Source organism: Bicyclus anynana, chromosome 13 (genome assembly GCF_947172395.1).
Source record: "Bicyclus anynana chromosome 13, ilBicAnyn1.1, whole genome shotgun sequence".
Classification (NCBI taxonomy): domain Eukaryota; kingdom Metazoa; phylum Arthropoda; class Insecta; order Lepidoptera; family Nymphalidae; genus Bicyclus; species Bicyclus anynana.
Genome location: NC_069095.1, coordinates 10,587,430 through 10,607,926, shown reverse-complemented (window position 1 = coordinate 10,607,926; position 20,497 = coordinate 10,587,430). Strand labels below are relative to the sequence as shown.

The 20,497-nt window shown below is 35.0% G+C and overlaps 1 protein-coding gene across 1 annotated transcript; it reads right to left on the bottom strand.

Annotated features, from left to right (window-relative positions):
- Nucleotides 1-1,526: 1,526 nt before the first annotated feature.
- Nucleotides 1,527-5,810, bottom strand: LOC112048091 (paternally-expressed gene 3 protein). The gene is made up of 3 exons (XM_024085469.2): nt 5,649-5,810; nt 4,134-4,366; nt 1,527-3,536 (listed from the first exon to the last, which is right to left on the bottom strand). Exons 1-3 carry the CDS (start codon nt 5,672-5,674, stop codon nt 3,400-3,402), a joined length of 396 nt encoding a protein of 131 aa, XP_023941237.1. The 5' UTR covers nt 5,675-5,810; the 3' UTR covers nt 1,527-3,399.
- Nucleotides 5,811-20,497: the final 14,687 nt, after the last annotated feature.

Here is a 20,497-nt window from a genome sequence, read left to right as displayed (position 1 = left end):
CAAATATTCTTTTCAAAAAAAAATGAACAAGCAAGGGATCCAACTGATGTTATATAACTCGTGCGCATTACTTACACCCTGTATGGGTGTCAAGTTAATGCGCACGAGCTGTAGGCTAACGCACAGTGCACGCACCCGAGCCGCGTCAAACGAGTGGAAATTTAGAATTTTGTAATGGGAAAGGTGGACGATTCGACGCAGGAAAGTGTTTTATGAGATTTCATATTCAGAATTCGATATGTGTGCGTTCATACAATTGTTACGTGGAAATCTATCGCCAATAATATAACTGGCAACACTACACAGGGGACGTTTAGGACATGATCTACAAGCCCCGTTTTCGACCTGTCAGCGCACACCAAGTGTTATAAAACAGGGCAGATAATTTTCTGAGAATACTGAAATATTTACCTGTTTTGTGTTTAACTATACCATGCAAAGGTTCAATGTACGGGCTACGGAATGCCACGCGTGGTTGCCACCGGTGTTACCTAGTGTTACCACGACGTACTAACACCCATCTACACATTAAATAAGGGTTCCGTGTTGACTATGGAATAACAATAACAACAGGCTCCTTGTTATTCCGAAAAAAATCAATGGTTCCCGCGCGATTCATGAAAAACTGAATTTCACGCGGACGATGTCGCGGGCGTCTGCTAATCAGTCATTTGAACTTCAAGTTTTAACGAGAACTGCATTTAAATTTTATCTTACTAATAGGCTGAAACAGGAAAAGATGACCCATAATTATTCATAATCTATACTAATATTACAAAGTAGAAGAGTTTGTTTGAACGCGCTAATCTCAGGAACTTCTAGTCCGATTTAAAACGTTTTTTCAGTGTTAGATATCACATTTATCGAGGAAGGCTAAAGGGCTATATTCTATATACTATCTCCGTCAGCTAGTTTTTTATAACCAGGCTTGTAATAAATATGGGTAGAAAATATAAATTGTTGTTTAAAAAAAACAGTTACGTAAACAGTTACTCAATGTTGCAAAAAACAATACGCGTATGTTTGGTACTCCTTCACGCTGCAATATATAATGCTGAACCGATTTGGTTGAATTTGAAATCGAAATAGATTAAATTACAGAAGTAATAAAAGGAATACATTATGGTGAAAGTTAGGGTAGAGTAAATTTAAAACTAAAGAGATTTTTCGGGATTTGATCTAGTCTATTGTGCCCTCCCAACTAATTTAGATACAGGGCCCTCCCCTCCAGTGGCCTGCACTTCATAAATGCAAAAAAGTACTGCCTACCCCAAAGACTCAATACAAACCTATGTTTGACTGAACACAGTTGGACAAGGAATATACCAATATTTACTTATAGTGCAAACCCTAGTTAAACACCTTATGCACGCCACTGGGGCCCTCTAAGGCACGCTACGCCACTGTTGGATGTGTAACACACTCAAGCCTAGGAGAGCATTTAGCTATCGATCCCGGACAGTATCAATACGTAGCGATTAAAGACATTATTAAAATGGGCTGATATAGTGAATGAAAGAAAAACGTTACGATTCGACTATTTATTGCCAGAAAACCTTTTACAAACACTGACTTCACAAAAAGTTAGTGTCAACTGTACATTCTAGTCTACTATTAGACGCAATTCCGAATTACATTGAAAATCTGAACAATCAAAACTGTCAAATATTTATCTGAAAAAAGTTAGTCAAAATCTTATTAATATAAATTATTATCTATTCCTCAACTTGGAACATTTCTTCAAATATTGCTGAATAAAAATGAGAATTCCTACTTCCTATCCACATTACTTACATTCGAGTTTGTAATCTATCATCACATATAATATTATGAGAAGCAAATAAATTAAAAAAATCAGAAATAAAAAACATGACCCATAAGAATTAAAAAAAATAGCACATGTAAAAAGTATGTCAAATACATATTATGAACTATCACCTTATTTGTCAACTTTGAACTTTTATAATTTTCATTATCTTAAATTACTGGTGCACTGTGAACCATTTGAACACTATCAGTGCAATTTTCCAGAAACCTTTATAACACTACCATAGACAAAAATTCACAGTGCAGTCCAAAACCCAAGTCAAAGGAATGTTTAAATGGTTAAGTAATAATGCCTATGTAAAATAAATGTGCGACTAAACTTAAAATTACAACTGAATTATTTACCTAAACACATTAATTAAATCCTTATATTTATCTTAAATTCTTGTATTCTCGGAAGCTGTTCATATAAATCGCATCGTTCACAGAACGGATAGTGAATTGATTTCACAAATCGTGAATTACTTTGGCAGTACCTACTGGCGGAATAGTTTGCTCGACCAATGCGAGAATTTCCCTTCAATCAATTCAATCCAAAGGGCCTGTGCAGACGTCTTTTTAGATGAACTACAAACGCACGTCATTGAACATATTTAAAAAAAAATATATGATAGCACAGTCCTTACTTAAAGGTGACATCTTGAGTAAGTGTCAAAAAGGCAGTCGGAAAATGTGTAAGACATCAATCTGATTGACATTATATGCATGGAGTTTCAAACTCACATAAATGCGCGTTAAAAAAAAGCCACATATGCCCAGGCCCTAAGTCTGGTGAATAACCGATACGCAAACAGCACAACAGTGGGATGGTCGACGCTAAGTCGGTCCACCGCAACGCACATCACAGATTGACATAAAAAATTTACACTTTACAGGTACTTTCTTCACAGGTAAGGTAAAAATACATTTGTATACAACCTAAACATAGTGTGGTCACACAAGCGGGCCCAACTCTAGTAAATATTCAGTGTCTCAAAACAAAGTTCATATTCAATCTCAACACATGATCACAATCATAGATATGATTAGTTGTGTTTGCATAATATCTTGAATACTAATGAAGATAATTTACTGAAATGAGTTTCTTTAGCTAATGAGACAATTAAATTACCCATCGTTAGTAATATCACTCATATGTAATTATTGAACGCCCCTCATACATATCAAAAATCAAGAAAATCATTGTACTGTGTTGTTAAGTTAGCAAAATCAATAATAAAACTTCCTTTTGAGACACCAATATAATAATAAAAGTACAAATATGTTAACAATGTATAAAAACTATGACTTTTGGCATTGTGCAAGGCTACATTCACAGGACAACTTATACGCTGCTTGTGTTTTGGCTGTACAGAACCATTTTACTTATATTCAAATTGTTACTATGTAAAGTCTGTTAAAATGTGTATAAACATATAAACAGGGCTTCAGCTCCAAAACTATTGTCAGACATTTAAATATATGCAGTGTAGTGCCCTATAAACCCAGCTTGAATATGTATATAGGATATGTTAGCGGGAGTTGGGCCCTACTGTATGAGTGCGGTGCCGTGGACCGAGGGGCTGCGGGGACTTAGGCGGCGGCCTCCTCCTCCGCGGGCGGGGCCTCCTCCGCTACTTTCGCTTTCTTCTCTGGCGTTGTCTTTTCTGGTGCATCACCATTGTTTTCCGCTGGCGCTGATTTCCTCTTTACTCCAGCTTCTTTCTTTTCTGTAATGATGAAAATTATACATTATAACATATAAATTGTATTTTAATTTAGTCAAATACCTATTTGAAAATAAAATAATATAAAAGTATATTAGAATATATAAGTTATTTTTATTTTTTCAAAAATTTATATTACTTTGACACAACTATATCTACTTAAAAAGTAGGTATAGTAGGCGACAAACTTCTAGTCCGCTCTGACATTACAGCACACTGAATGAATTACTCTGATGTTGTAACTCTGCTGCCCCTGTAGCCAAGTGGCATGACGATTCTGTTTCTACAATTGTAAACACTTCGAAAACTAGAAAAATGTATAGAAATGACAGATCTTGATCACGTGACCTGTTGATAGCAAATGTCGTTCCCATACATCTTTCGAAGTGTTAACGATTCATACACCTTTGAACCATCAACAAAAAAGTATAAAACAAAACTAATACTAAACTCAAAAAGAGCTACATATTCAGTTTTTTTAAGCAATACTAAAATTAAAAAAAAAAGGATAAAAAGTGTCATGCCTCACTTCTCGTCGAGTTAAATATCTTGAAACTATATTATTTGGAAACCATTGCAAGTAACTTTGTAAGAACAAACCTGTCGCTTCTCCGTTCTCAACAGCATCATTACTGTCTTCTTCGGCATCACCATTCTCCGCAGGCGCTTCCTCTTCATCCTTCTCTTCAGGTGCATCTCCACTGCCGTTCTCTGCCTTGCCGTTGCTCTCTGCAGGTTCAGCTGCAGGCTCTGCAGCCTTTTTGGCGGGGGACTTCTTTACTGGGGACTCTTTGGCCGCCTCAGTGGAGGTTACTTCTTCGGGTGCGGCATCACTAGAAATATAAAGATTCTATTTTTAATAACCTTTTTTATTATTCATACAGGTTAACTTATAGAGAAATTTGGATAATATATAATACTATGTGCTCTAGATGTGGGAATTTTTCATACAATTACTCCTTACTGGATCAAATGTTAGGGTTGCTAGAAACCTGAAAGTCTCAGGTTCTGTCCTACAAATTTTGCACTATTGCTATATTACTAAAACTCGGTAATGCCTGAAATATGCAATCGCTGTTCCTTCATTACCCATGATAGACCTAGACATTTAGATTTTAGTAAATAGTACCTATCCAACGAAATTTTCATTTTCTTATTAGACATTTCCCTTTAAATGCTGCCAAGTGTTTCTGATACTGGACCTTGTGCTAAATGCAACTATCAACAAACGTAATACTTTCAATAAAAACAACATTGCGAAGTAATAAAATAAATTACTGAGCGGATTATTCAAAGTACCCCCTACTTGCAAAGTTCACAGCCTGATTAACGTAGTACATACGTAACTAGCTTATTTTATCAAGTGGGGCGATGGAAAGGAAGCGTGCCGGAACAAAAAACGGCGGCAATTGTTGCGCAAGGCATTACCTACCTGCATACTTGTGGGAAAGTTACGTGGAAAATAAACGTTAACTCGTATAAGGTAAATGAATGGTACACGAGCTACTAGCAGCGGTTGCTCGCCTCGAGAAGCGGATTTTAAAAATAACTACAGTGACAACTCAGCCCTCGCGAGCGATAACGTAATCGTGGAGTTGCAAAACTTGCGGCGAATTTGAAACAAGCGCGCGCCGATCGACGGTGACGCTACTGCGCCGGCACGCCGCGCACCTCCGCCATCTTGGACAAGCCACTCGCGCTTACCGGCGTGCTTTCAATTTTCCCGTTAAATTTATGCACCGAAACACCTTTAAACACATACCAATTAATTCCACACACTTGTTTAATTAACCAACAGTGCATTCAAATAAGTTTATAAACGAGAAACCACTTTTGATCAACATTCTTTTTAAAATTGAAATTTTCCCGCGTGTATCGGCGTCCGTAAACTAACATCAAATAACTATCACATATACTCAAAACTATTGTTAGAAATGTTATAAATTGTTTATTAATTTTTACTAACACCAAAACACTCGCAGGAATTCATATTATAATGGAAAACTTGAGAAACATATTAAAAAGGAAGCCATTTTGATCACGTTTTTATAAAGCCGCCAAAAATAAAATTCTATTTCTATGTAACGATAACTCAATTATGCACTTTAAACTTACTTCTTTTCGACGGCTGCGTCTGCCATTGTTAAATTTGGTGCTGTGTGATTACTTTAAATTGGAATTTTTTAAAAATCCGGCACGTGTTCCGCACAACGTTTAACAATGTTCACTTCACAAACACCGGCGACCTAATGAAGGAGGGAAAAGGAAAACCAAAACGGAGCGCGGCGTCAGCGGGGCCGCGCGTTCAAAGTGAAGTTTCGCGCCAACTTCACATTGTGAAATAGCATAATTAATGGTAACTTTAGTGAAAGCGAGATGACTAGATTATTATTTCTTCATCTCTATACAACCTTGAATTTCAGTTCAAGCAAGGCAAAGGAATAATCTACCTTGCTCACTCTTATTTCAAAAACAATGGATACAAATAATAATTATTTAATTTCGCTGAATATGTATACTTATTATTATTTTGTTGTACTTCTTGAACTTCTAATATTCAAATAGGTAGGTATCTAAACTAAATATGTATTAAAACCATTGCAATAGTCACCTAGGTAGGTACCTACGGAATAGATAGGTATAGGCTAGATGTAATAGGTATACCCAATGATATTAAATACTGTTAGATGTGTTACTAGCGCATGAAAAATAAGAGCACTCAGAAAAGGAAATTTATAGTCAACTAAATGTTAGTTGTGGTCAACAATCAATATCTTTAATAATGTATATTTTAGATATAATTTTCTTTTTTTATATTTAATATATATTATGTGCCTTGTTTTTTATTTTTATTGCTTTTATTTTATTGTAGTCTGACATATTAATTTGCATTGTTTAATTTGACATTCATTAATTTCTGTCAACTGTAGTATCGACATAATATTAATTAGTGTATGATGTGATAACCTTTTAGCTGTGCAATAACTACTCGTATATCTATTTTGATGTTAATTATTAACTTGTGACATTGTAATAGCTGCTGGTTGTCCTAATAAAATAAATAATTAAACAACGAACGTTATTTAAAGAAATAATGCCAATAATAATGTTGAGTTACGTGTTCAAGAAGTGTAAAAACTATACATACATATATAAGTACATAAATAGGTATGTAATGGAATTAAAGACAAAATTATGCATGTGTGCGCCGCGCCCAGTATTGCACCCTATTATTCGGATCACTTTTTGCGGTAATTTTGTAGGAACGTAACCGATCTATAGTATACAATTATCATTGGGAACCTATCTAATGACGGTTTATAGTTTAAAAGCTCTTGGTTTAATTAGAATGTTAATTACGTACCTACCTAGCTCCCTATCGTTTTAAGTAACATGTACCTCTTTTAAAACCTAGGTATGAGTACCTAGTCTGTTAAATAGTTTAATACCTATCATTATTTAATACAATTTAGGTAGGTAACTACTTGTCGCTAAATATAGGTATCAGATAGTTTATAGGTAGTTTGTTTAACTGTTAAATGATTATCCGTAATAATAGCTAAGTAAGTACGTACCTAAACCTATCTATAATATTACATTATTAATATTATTAGGGACTTAGGTCATGACCATAGGTAGGTACATAAAGGAATAATTTTAAAAGTTCATCGCCTTGGACCGAAATGACTCAAATCACATGAGCCACCAAAAATATTTATCGTCACTTGTAAATACCTAACCATACCAAGTAGGTACTTAAGTAGGTACATACGTAATACAGTTTAGGTATTCACAAGTTTCCATTCATTTATACCTACGTACCTACTCAAGTAGGTTTACAATTTTGAATTTAATATTAAGAAAGCACCAATTAAAATGTCAGTGTCATAAAAAAACATAGGTATAGGTAGGTTACTTTGGTATGAGCATATTCCCTCTTGAGCCAGAAATGTATCAAGATTCAGATTTGCGTAAAACAACGATATGAAGTAGTACGAAGTTTATTGCAAACTAAACTCTATTGCTGTGGAATAAAATGCATAGGTATATACAACGTGTCCCAAAATTCAACGATAAGCGGGCGCCAAAAGATTGACCTGCTCATGAGCACTTAAGGAAAAATAATAAAAAAAATATACCTAAATTTTTTTTTTAGTTACAAAATAAATTTTAAAATTCTTTGAAAATTTACACCTTGTATGATATTTTGAACTACCGCAGCTACAATTTCTTAAATATGCTTAAGATTTTTTTTGTATCGGAACCTAAGTAGTACTACTATTCACCACAACTCTTAAAAACACCACAATGCCCGCAGTTTTTACACAAAAAAATATCAAAATATTTTTTTTCCCTCAAATTTTTAAAGATTTTTACTTTCAGTCTACTTTGACTCATGGTCTTGCAAAAAAAAGTATGAACACCGCTATGGCAAGTTATTTTCAAAGTTGACGCAACTAATCAAGATTTCAAAATAGTATAATACCCTAGGATAACTAGTCGCAAAAAAAAAATATGCGTACCATTTGTAAACAAGAACTAAATTTCTAAAATGTTTTTGCTCCTAGAAATCACTTTTACTTTATGCACAAAATGATGTGAGTCATACGTTGCAATTTCCTAGAATTTTAATGGAACGAACGATAACATTTAAAAATAAGAGAGAGAGAGAGAGAGAGAAAGATAGCGATAAGTATACGTTAGAGAGGGATAGACAGATGTTCTTTGTTGAATGACAATGATGCAGGTAAAGAAAATCCTGTTCCCAGCAAGTCAGTACGCTCTGCTCCTTTGTTTACTGCGCAACTTTCCGTATTCAATTGACGTGGCTCTCGTACTAACGACTTTTGGCTTTGCATTTTGGACTGGACTTAAGTGATCTGCAAACTGAACTGACCTGGCATTATTTTGGACTGTGCCTGTGTTTTGTGAATTGGACTTTTGGTGTATTTTGGACTGTTTAGCGTTATCATGCCGCAACCATACACGCCGATGGAATACGCTAACATGCATCTCATTTATGGAGAATGTCGGTGCAATGCTAACGCTGCTAGCAGATTGTATCGAGAAAGGTACCCAAACGCTCAAAGATATCCAGATTATCGGGTATTTATGAATGTGCATCAAGCGTTTTCGGAGGGTCGTTTGCCGTCAGCTAGAAGAAACGCTGGAAGACCTAGATCGGAATGCGATGAAGAAGTTCTCAATGAAATAAACATTGATTCAACTACCTCAGTGCGTGCCATAGAAGCAGCTACGGGAATCCCAAAAAGTTCAGCACATCGAATACTAAAACGTCATCGGCTACACCCATATCATTACAGACGTGTACAAACGTTACTATCACGGGACTATCCACTGCGGATCGCATTTTGCCGAGTGATGCTTCAAAAGCATCGGGAAGATCCTCAGTTCTTGGATAAAGTACTATGGTCGGATGAAACAACCTGCAAGAAAGATGGCTATTTAAATCTTCACAACCTACACAGCTGGAGCAATGAGAATCCGCACCTGATGAGAGAAGACAAATCCCAATATCAATTTAAGGTCAACTTATGGACGGGCATTTTAAATGGAAAAGTGATTGGGCCTTTTGAATTACAAGGAAACTTAGATGGGGACAGTTATTTGAACTTTTTACAAAATGATTTGCAAGAATTACTAGAAGACGTCCCCCTAAGCGACCTTCAAAATATGTGGTATCAAAATGATGGTTGCCCAGCTCACTACGCTCGTCCTGTGAAACAATACCTAGACCACGAGTATCCGGGGCGTTGGATCGGGCGACTTGGTCCTATCCTATGGCCACCCCGATCACCCGACCTAAACCCCCTGGATTTCTTTTATTGGGGTTGTCTCAAAGACAGGATCTACGCAAAACCGATTACGACATTGGACGAGCTTCGGCAAAAAATCACTCAGGCTGCGGCACATATCAATGCTAGAAGATATGCGCGAAAAATAAAACGGTCGTTTTTAAGGCGATGTCGTGCCTGTATTAATGCCGGTGGAAAACAATTCGAACATTTACTTTAATGTTGTGTAATTAAAATAACAAACACATTTTTGGAACATAGTAAAATTTATTACTAACAACAAGAACAATTAAGAAATTTGGTTCTTGTTTACAAATGGTACGCATATTTTTTTTTGTGACTAGTTATCCTAGGGTATTATACTATTTTGAAATCTTGATTAGTTGCGTCAACTTTGAAAATAACTTGCCATAGCGGTGTTCATACTTTTTTTTGCAAGACCATGAGTCAAAGTAGACTGAAAGTAAAAATCTTTAAAAATTTGAGGGAAAAAAAATATTTTGATTTTTTTTTGTGTAAAAACTGCGGGCATTGTGGTGTTTTTAAGAGTTGTGGTGAATAGTAGTACTACTTAGGTTCCGATACAAAAAAAATCTTAAGCATATTTAAGAAATTGTAGCTGCGGTAGTTCAAAATATCATACAAGGTGTAAATTTTCAAAGAATTTTAAAATTTATTTTGTAACTAAAAAAAAAATTTAGGTATATTTTTTTTATTATTTTTCCTTAAGTGCTCATGAGCAGGTCAATCTTTTGGCGCCCGCTTATCGTTGAATTTTGGGACACGTTGTATTTTACAGCAATCTCAAAGTAGCGTAAGCATGTTTCAGGTCGTTGGCTTTTGAAAGAAATGTTGGCACTCGACGATGATTTCGTCAGAATATTATGAATTCGTTAAGCAGAACGCTTCGAGTCTTTTTTTTTTTCAATCTGTGGCAGGTAAAAACCTTGAACTGCATCGTGTTACCGATGGTGCATAGGTACGGCATTATTTGTTTAAAACTAAATACCTAATAGGTCTTTTATTTGTTTCTTTCCATGGCATTAGCATTGTAGATAGGTACTAGGTAATTATTTAAAATTTCAACTCTATGTTACAGTCTTCCAAACTTGCAGGTAAGGTAGAGTTTGACTAATGAAAGTAGAGACTGAAATCGCCCGACAAAAAAGAACTGAGGAAATTCTCAAAATTATAGTGCAAATAAACTGGTATGTAAGTAGTAATGTAATCATAAACAAAAAATAATTTAAACAAACTATGAAAACGCAAACTCTAGCATGTTTGTTTTATTCAATAAGTAGGTATTTTCATTTATTTTTACAGGCAGGAAAGAGCTTCTAAAAAACGTGGAAAAATTTTCGTGTTTTATTCCAAATTCAAATTCGGGAATAGTAAGACACCAAGCAACGCGAATTAAGAGGAGATATGGTTTTTATATTACAACTAGTAGACGCCCCGCGTTTCACCCGCGTGGTTCCCGTTCCCGTAAGAAAACGGGGATAAAATATAGCCTATAGCCTTCCTCGGTAAATGGGCTATCTAACACTGAAAGAATTTTTCAAATCGGACCAGTAGTTCCAGAGATTAGCGCGTTCAATCAAACAAACAAACAAACAAACTCTTCAGCTTTATAATATTAGTATAGATAATCACACGTTGGTAATATATAAAACAACAAATTTATTTTGTAGATATACTTATTTAGTACAGTTTACTATGTATGTCTAAGATTATTAATTTTCTAATCTGAGATTAGAGAACGGAGACATGAAACTTGCCTCTATGCTTAGTCCTTAAAATTTACTTCTTCCTGTTACTGGACCCAGTGGTCTAACACTTTTCTAATGGGATGTGTTACTGACTTTCACCGTCGGTTGAAACTTGAAAGCTCAATTTCATATCTATGACGTCATTTGACTTAATTCGAATACGTATTACGTACTCTACTCGTAGTAGATTCGCGATTCGAGTTATGTCATTTTCTTTAACCTACAATCGACCATATCACTTGTACATAAGATTTAAATTCTTTTGTGATGAACTTTCACAAGCAATACAAATTGTATTTACGACCAACATACCAATACTACCTTTACTTCCTATTGTAGTACTCGTATCTCGTATCTCTCCTTTTAAATAAAATATAATAGTAAATAAATATTAAGTAAGTACCTACTATCTGTTATGTATTTGGCGAATTATTTTCCATGAGTTCAATAAGGAAAATAGTGCAATACGTAACACTTGCTTTTGATCACATAAACTTCCATCTCAAGTATAAACTCCTCGCTCATAGATGGCGTTGTTATGATTGCGACGAGCGACGCGACAACGAATTGTTACATTTACACGAATTGTTACAGTTACATCCAACTGCTATTACCAAGTTAATAGATCTATGGAAATAAAACTGCCTCGTGTCCAGTGGTTAGCCTACGCTGCAACGAATAAATGAATCCTGGTTTTGAGTTGAGTTTGAGAGCAATATTGACTTATTTCCAAGAAATCTTGAGTAGCAACCTGACTTCAGAAGGAAAAGTATACCTAACTAGATAATCTACCTAAATCAAGCAGCGATATATGAATAGCATTTCAGGTATTCAGTGATATCACTGAATGACTGGATTATTACCGTAATAGATGGGCGATAGCATTTTCTGAACACTATTTTTATTATAAAAAAAAATACCGTCCATCAGCAATATTCGGACACGGTAATTAACAGTGCAGACCGGGCGAGCGAGCAAAATAATATTTAGTAATATTTTATTAACTTTATTATTAGATTTATTGCGTTGTAGTTCTTGCTATAGATTGTAAAGCAAGATTTTTACCCGACATTTAAGAATTATGTTTGTGTATTTGCAGTAGGGTTCATTATAGGGTCTTAATGGGAAAGCAGCTGCGCCGCGGGGTTTGTGCGAGTGTAAAAACTACATTATGTACCTACTAAGTTCAGTCAACCCATAGGTAGGAACCTACTTCATCATATCAGCCTATGGACGTTCACTGCAGGACATAGGTCTTTACTAGGGGTTTCCAAACTTCACGATCCTGAGCCGCCTGCATCCAGCTAATCTCTCCGACCCGCTTGATGTCGTCAGACCATCTGATGGGGGGTCGAGCAACACTGCGCTTTCTAGTGCGGGGCGGGGTCGCCATTCCAGCACCCTGGGACCCCAACGTCCATCGGCTCTTCGAACTATGTGATCCGCCCATTTCCACTTCAGCTTCGCAACACGCGGTGTGTAGCTATGTCGGTGACTTTAGTTCTTCTGCGGATCTCCTCATTTTTGATACGATCACACAGAGACAGTGTGAGCATAGCTCGTTCCATCGCCCCCTGTGTGACTCTGAGCCTTCTTATGAGGCCTATATGAGTGACCAAGTCTCAGAACCATAGGTCAACACTGGCAACACTACCTACTGTTCGAAGACGCTTCTGTCTTCGAGCACTGAGGAATTTTGGACAAAAATATATCGCGCAGATTCCCGAATGCGGCCCAGCCGAGTTGGATTCGGCGGTTCGCCTCTTTCTCGAAATTTTACCTACCTACTCGTAACTGGTCCTAGGTATATGTTTATTCGTCTACAATTTCGTGTACATGCAGCGTTTTCAACTTTATTATAACTGGGTAGACCGATACAGGAATCTACTTGGTCACTAGGTAGGTATATTGTTATCTTATATTGTAATTCACGAAGGGTCAATGAAGACTCAGAATAAGGTACAATTTCGATCTGTGAATCGAAATGAGGGATCCGCAACGATAATTTAATATCGTTGGGGATCCGCAGAAAAACAACAGATAGCCACCAGGGTATTTAATATATTTATTTTAATTTATCTTGGTGGTCTTATGTAGGGTAGGTAGGAGCGTTTGTGATAGTTTAAAGTCTTAAATATTATTACGATATTTACAAAAAGCATCCGAACGAAGTTGCAGGTCATTGGTGTAAAGAAACTCAGTGTTCAACATGAAATTAACCTGTTACTATGTAGTTCCATCATAATGCGTACAAGGTGGCAGACATGTTCTAATCGAATTTTTGTTTTTAACTCTATTTTATTCGTAATAGCGTTCACTTTTGCATATGGTCCGTTTAATGTAAATGGCGGTTGGCGGTCCTCGAACGTAATTTAGTGAGGTAATAGTAATTGTACCATTGAGATGTTATTGATAGATACACACTCCGATAAAAGCTAAGCTTGCAATGGTACAGGGTGGAGGAGGAGGAGGAGGGTCGAGGCGTGCGTGCGTCCACTAGAGGTCCACGAGAGTCGTGGACCTCTACTGGACGCCCGTAACTCTTTTTCATAAATTCAAATTTTCTTACATAAATAATTTAGATAATATACCTAATATAAATAAGATCTAACCGTAACCTGAGTTCGCAACAAAATAATATATTTTGACATTGAAAGTTTGAAAGCGACTATAATACTCGTATCGGTGCCTTTCAATTTTTATGGCCTCGACTGCAAGAGAGTTTACGTTCAGTTTCGATCCATACGCTTAGTTTTGATTCATTTGCGGGACACCTGCCGTATCTAAAGTAACTGCATCTCTATGAACACACTGAATTTATCTTTATATTAATCTTTTTGCAATATTCTTCTGTACAACTATGCCAAGGTCGGTACGTATGAAAACTTCACCTATTTTACCGAGGTTCTTACATACTTCGATTTGTTTTTCAAGCGAAAGTAAGAAGTAGCAGGGCTTTTGACTCAGACCTTTTTACCTTTGGACTTGTACCGCACTCAAATTCACTAACGAAATTGTCGATAATCCTTATCGTGACAGTCTGGTCTGAGGCTTTTTATGACAACTCATCCGGGGAAGTACCTACTACCGCATACCGCCATGTCTGTCACTCTGTCGTCGTCGCTAAAGTCAGCCATGAATTGTATGAGGCTCATGAGACATATATGTATACCACAAGTGCATTGCAACAAAAGAGATAAATTAAATAACCTAATAAAATATCACTGTCCCTTTCGTTGCGATATGTCGAAATAGAGAGCTGTACAATTATCTCGTTATTTCTTGACTTGTTACCTTTATAATCTTGGCTTGTTGAACATGTAACTAGCGAGTGTTCCTTGCGACTGATGGCAATAGTTTGGAAAATTATGACTAGGTGTGAATATATTGATTTTAAAAGACATTCTAAGGTAAATAATATACATAAAAAACACAGATTGTCGGGATGGTTGTAATTTCACGCATCGACGACGTCACTCTTTTGTGCTATTTAGTACAGAGCGTTTTCGAGCTATCCATGGTAGCGCCGCAAATATGACCCTCCAAATCCCTGCAGCTCCAAAATTAATGATCGCAGATACCCTGTTACTTCCACAAAATTGTTTTAATTTTAATGTAATAATTAAAAAAAACTGTCATCATCCGTTTTTTTTTTTCGGTTGACGGGCAAAGATCTGTGACTATTCAGCTTTTCAAAGTAAAACTTCTTTACGCACGCATAAAATCCGCTGGTATCTTAGAATGTAGTACCTATAACACAGGCTAAACGCTTACTTTGGCGCTAAGTAGTGACGTTTGTACCAATTGTGTAAGTATATTTCATAATTCAATAATTAATTAATTTGTATTGAGTATATATTTATTTTTATTACGTCTTATAAACAGACTTACTACATATATTTTTGTTTGTAGCGACGATAATCCAATATTGAGCATAAAATTATAACTTTACTAAAGGTCTTTGATACCAACAATTTGTTACTATGCAGAGTTATAACAGTACCGTTAAGTTTAAATTTCGCTCTTATTCGTAAGACGTTAAAGTTCACTAAGATTATACACCATAGCGGCAACGTCACACTAGAATGGCCTCTAGTCTACACGGAACCTAAACGCGGTCATTGTTCCACGACGGAAAGGGACGAATGTAGAACGCTACGATACAACTATCTCTTTCTTCACATTTTTTTACACGATGAAGGAATAGCCACGGTTTACCGACCATACAGTTCTGAAATGGTTAAATAACCGTTTTCGAACCACAGAATATTGTAACGAACATTTCACCCACTTTCCCACAAATACCACGGCCGTCGCTTTGCCCTTTTAAATGATTGCTAAGTTGTGCTATTACCATAAACAAATGCATAAAAATGTGAAAAATAGTATTATCCACCATTCTTATCCTATTATTTAAAAACACAGACCAAGCAATGCAAAGCAATGTAGGTACCTACCCACTTCAAAAGTCATTTTATTTGGTGGTAGCCCTTTAAAATTTCCACCCTAAATCAATAGAAACCATGGTACTCTTCTAATTAGTTTCTTACATTAAGACGTAACATCTGGTAAGATCGCAGTCAAGCGCTAAGTTATTGATTAATTAAAAAAATGTTACGTACCGCTTGATTTAAAAATAATGCATAATTACATCATAATTATAGTATGCGCCAAACCTTTAGTCCGCTGATCCGCTTTGACATTGCAACATAGCTTACTTCGCAGCTATTATCTCTGCTATCTCTATATCAAATCTGGGATCAAAGAATTTCTACTTTAAAGTACGATTATTGATTCCAGTCAGTAGAATGACAATCGGAACTGTCTCTGAAATGTCATTTTACTGACTGGAATTTATAATCATATGTAAGATTAATCGTATGTACGATTATTAATGTAAAATGACATTTCAGTGACAGTTGAATTTGTCATTTTGCTGACTGGAATTAATAATCGTAACATAAATATAAATGTAATTCAAAGTCAAGTCTTCCTGAAATAGAATAACTATGTAGAAATATCTACTTAGATTTAAAACACCAAAACACTATCTTACATTGTATTTATGACTAAGCGTAATTCAACTTTAGCTTAAGTATCATAAGGTTCATAATCAAATGTGTAGTCATAGAATACTTCGGTAATGTTAAAATTATGAAACAACGCTTTAGACACCTGCGAGCTCAAAAAGGGGATGGGAAAATCGGAGATACTATAAGTATGGATATCTACGTGACATGTATATATGATAACGCATTATTTACCCACACCTGCACAATCTATCTAAATTGATTGGAATCTCAGACTAATTATATTGGGACTAGTATCACACCCAAATTCATGAACAAAATTGTCTGTCATTTTGTGAAGAAAACTAGCTTAGATTAGGTATATATGTATATCTGAAGCTAAACAAGAAGTTGTTGACTGTTTTTTACACCATTCAACTACACAAAAAGGTACGGACCTCGACCGACCGACGAACACGATTACAACTATGAAACATCCATTCTTTTCTTCAGACAGTTTTTATAATCGTATAAGATCGTTGATCATATACGTTGACAGAAAAGTAAAGTCTAATGAGGCAGGTCCTTATATAATTAGTCTGAGATTGGAATATATAGGTACCTACCGATGTCAAAAAATACTATCTATGTAATCAATCATCAATACAATTTAATAATAGGTATAGTATCTATATTCACTACGTATAAACAGAATTGAAGCGTTTGCCTGTGATTTCAAAAAACATAGGTAGTTCATGGTGTTCTCAAGTTGTCATAGTTATTTACTAAGGCATAGGCTAACTGTATCCTAAAATTCTTCCACGAATTGTTCCCGAAGGTTTTGTGAAGAAATCGAATTTCACTCGGACAAAGTCGCGGGCGGTCTCTAGTGAAATATAAATATAAATATGCCCGAATGGTTTCAAATCCATACGGTACCCTAAATTGTCTAAGACCCTAAATCATGGTCTTGTTCATGCAGCTTGGCGTTAGACAAACTAGTCGGGCACACCTACTCCGGCAATACATTACACGCGTGATACAAATACACGTAAATTTAGCCGTGTTTTATTTATTTATTTATTTATGACATAAATAAAGGTACATATAAACATTACAGGGTTACCTAATGCGTTTATATAATTCTCGTTTCCTATCTATAATCCTGTATTACTTGAACGTATCAGCATATGTACAAGTAGTATCAGGTAAAAGTTCTGCGATCTGCGAAATTCAGCAAGCGAGGAGAAAAACAAATCTAAGCCTAATTTCCACCCCAATACCAGAGTACCAACGAGCTTAGATCATTAATAACGGTCTAAGCCAACGAGTGAACAAGAGTTGACTCGTGGTTCTGCAACAACCAACGCTGGAATAGCAAACACCAAACAGCTTAATTTTACGTGTCCTTTTTTGAACTTAAGGTTGATATGAATAGCAGCTCAATGAGTAGGAATATTTCAAATACGAAGAACATTTCCACATAGCTTAGTAAAGACTGCACAGCAATGTGGGTAAACTGTCGGACCTAAATTAATATGGTCGTGAGTTCGAACCCTAGCCAAAATGTCAAAATGTCTTTTTTAATTTATAGGGAATATGTATGACGTGTATTAGTTATTTGCAATTAATTAAAATTATTGTATTATTGTATCGGCCATTTTGTGGAGAGATTGAGTTGAGGTCAGACGGTTGCATTGTGTAAGGCGTCGTCGCTTCAAAGCTACTACTGTGTACAGACATTTGTGAATAATTACTGTCAGTGATTTAGTTTTGCTTTAATTGTCTAAAGTGTATTTTGGATGTGTTGAGAAGGGTAAGTGTTAGACTAATATAAAACTCGCGCATTACTTAATACGTAGGTAACGATTAGATTAAACATGATGTTGTTTCTATTGTTCTTAGCCTCTTGAAACGCCTTCTCAGCACGAGGGAACTGTATCACATTGTATTCACAAACCGGATCCCTGAGGGTCAGCTCCGAGCTAGCACTATTGAAAGGCTTGGTAGGGTGCCTGCAGAACAACTAAACGCAAACCCTCCTGGCGTCCAACATTAGTTCAATACCCGTAACATATGGCGCCCAACGGAAAATAATTATGAAAATAGTAATTAAAGTGTCTAGTTAAAAAAATATAATATTAAAAGAACTGTGTAAGAACGAACATTACATTCTTGAATTGTAGAAACGATTCTACACTATACCTACCCGCCTATCTAAAGTGCTGAACGTTTTACTTTTGGACGGAGAACTTTGTATTTACTTACTTATGTTTTACGTACTATAACTTAGATGTTCTAAAGCTGTAACTAATATAATAACTTGATATAAGATTCTTAAAGATTGTGTGATTTGCAGTGTAGGTATAAAGAAGGTATCAACCTAGTGCATGTGTTATTGAAGTTTGATACTAATAGGTTTAATTCAGATTAGGGAGCATTACTTGAATTGATATTATATTTTTGCATGAACTATTTTAATTAATTGAAAATAATATTTACTGATAAAAAATTGCATTGTTGTGTTTCAATAAGTTTTGTGTGTTACATTTACTAATATTATGTCAATTTATTATGTTGAAATAGTGCCTAGATTCAAGATATTTTGTCAATAATTAATTAATACCTAATAATACTTTGTTAGGTATATAATTGAGAATTTATTTATTTCTGGATTGCTATTAATTTTAATTAAATATTTATGTGTTTTTATCTCTGTTGTTGTTGTTGTAGTTGTTGTTGTAGTTGTTGTTGTTGTTGTTATTTTACATTTATTTGATATTACATCTTTATCTTTTCTTTAAAGAGAGAAGTTTATAAGATAATTTATAATATTATTTCATTGATGGGTAAATATGATTTTAAATGAAATGTTTTTTTTTTCCTTGTTATTTCGTTCTAGTTGATCATATATAGTCCTCTTTATCTTGTCTTTAAGGATAAATGTTTTAAAAGATATCTTTTTTATAATTATTTTGTATAATTCATTCATTCATTAATAATGACGATTGATTGGTTTTGTATTAAAGATTAATTTCAGCAATATTATAATACTTTTTATCAATCTGTTAATCTATATATAGATATATATCAGATATTTAATTTTATATGTTAGTGAAAATTTTATACGAAATATTTGTTCATATTCTGGTAACTCTTTACATTTTTTTTTCACATTACAGGTATGTTATTTACTGTTCTAATAAGTAATTGATTTAAATATTATTAATAAATTATTCTTTTATAAATAAATTAAATTAATAAGTCAATTATTAGTATAATAGTTGTAAAATAATATTTTTGTTGGATCAATATTGTTATCGATATTTATAAAAATGGAGGTCAACTTTTTATTGAAAGATGAGTTGGAGTTCGAACTTGCGTCTCGCGGAGTATATATTAAAACTTTTGTATCAGTCATGAAAAAAATGCTTAAGGAGCTAATGAATTCAGAAGAAAAAGGCGACTATTCATATCAGATTAAAGCCCCAAAACAAAGCTTCGAGTGTCCTGCTCAGGAGTTAGAGGTGTGTAAATCAAAGGTGGCGATTCTATCAAGTTATATTTCAGAAATTTCAGAAAAACCAGACAGAAATTTATTTAGACGATTAGTGTCTAGGCTTTACCATGTTAAAAACAGGGTAGATTTCATAGTTCCTAAATCAGATGATGAAACCGAGGTAAGAGAAAATTTAAGAATTAAGATAGATAATTTATTAGCACAATTAGAAGAACAGGATGATAAAGAAGAGGAAGAAAACCTAACATTTAAAGATAAACAGATTTTACAAGAAACATTAGGTACGGTAGGGGAAAGAATAATAAAAAAACTAGAAAAACGATCTCAATCTAGGGAACACTTAGACATCAGCAACCAAGAAGATGATTGTGATAGGTCAGTGAATTTTAAAGACAAGCTTGAGTCTCGTAAGGCTAGTGGTAAAATAATTTCTTCATCATCAGTAATTGAAGATGAGAGTCACATGCAAAAACGTAAACTAGTGCCTATTATACAGTGGGGTGTAAAATTTTCCGGAAACAATAAGGTCAGTGTAAATGCGTTTATCGAAAGAGTAAATGAGCTCAAAGAAGCAAGAAATGCTTCAGATAGGGATCTTTGGAGATATGCAATAGACTTTTTTGAAGGAGACGCTTTAATCTGGTACAGAGCGAATAGAGAAAATATATTAACTTGGAATGAATTAACACTTTTACTGAAACGAGCTTTTCAACCACCTTGTTACCAAGAGGAATTACTAGACGAAATTAGATCTAGAACTCAGGGAAGAAATGAATCAGTTATAATATACATGTCAATAATGCAAAACATGTTCAATAGGTTACCAGAAAAAATCTCAGAACATAATAAG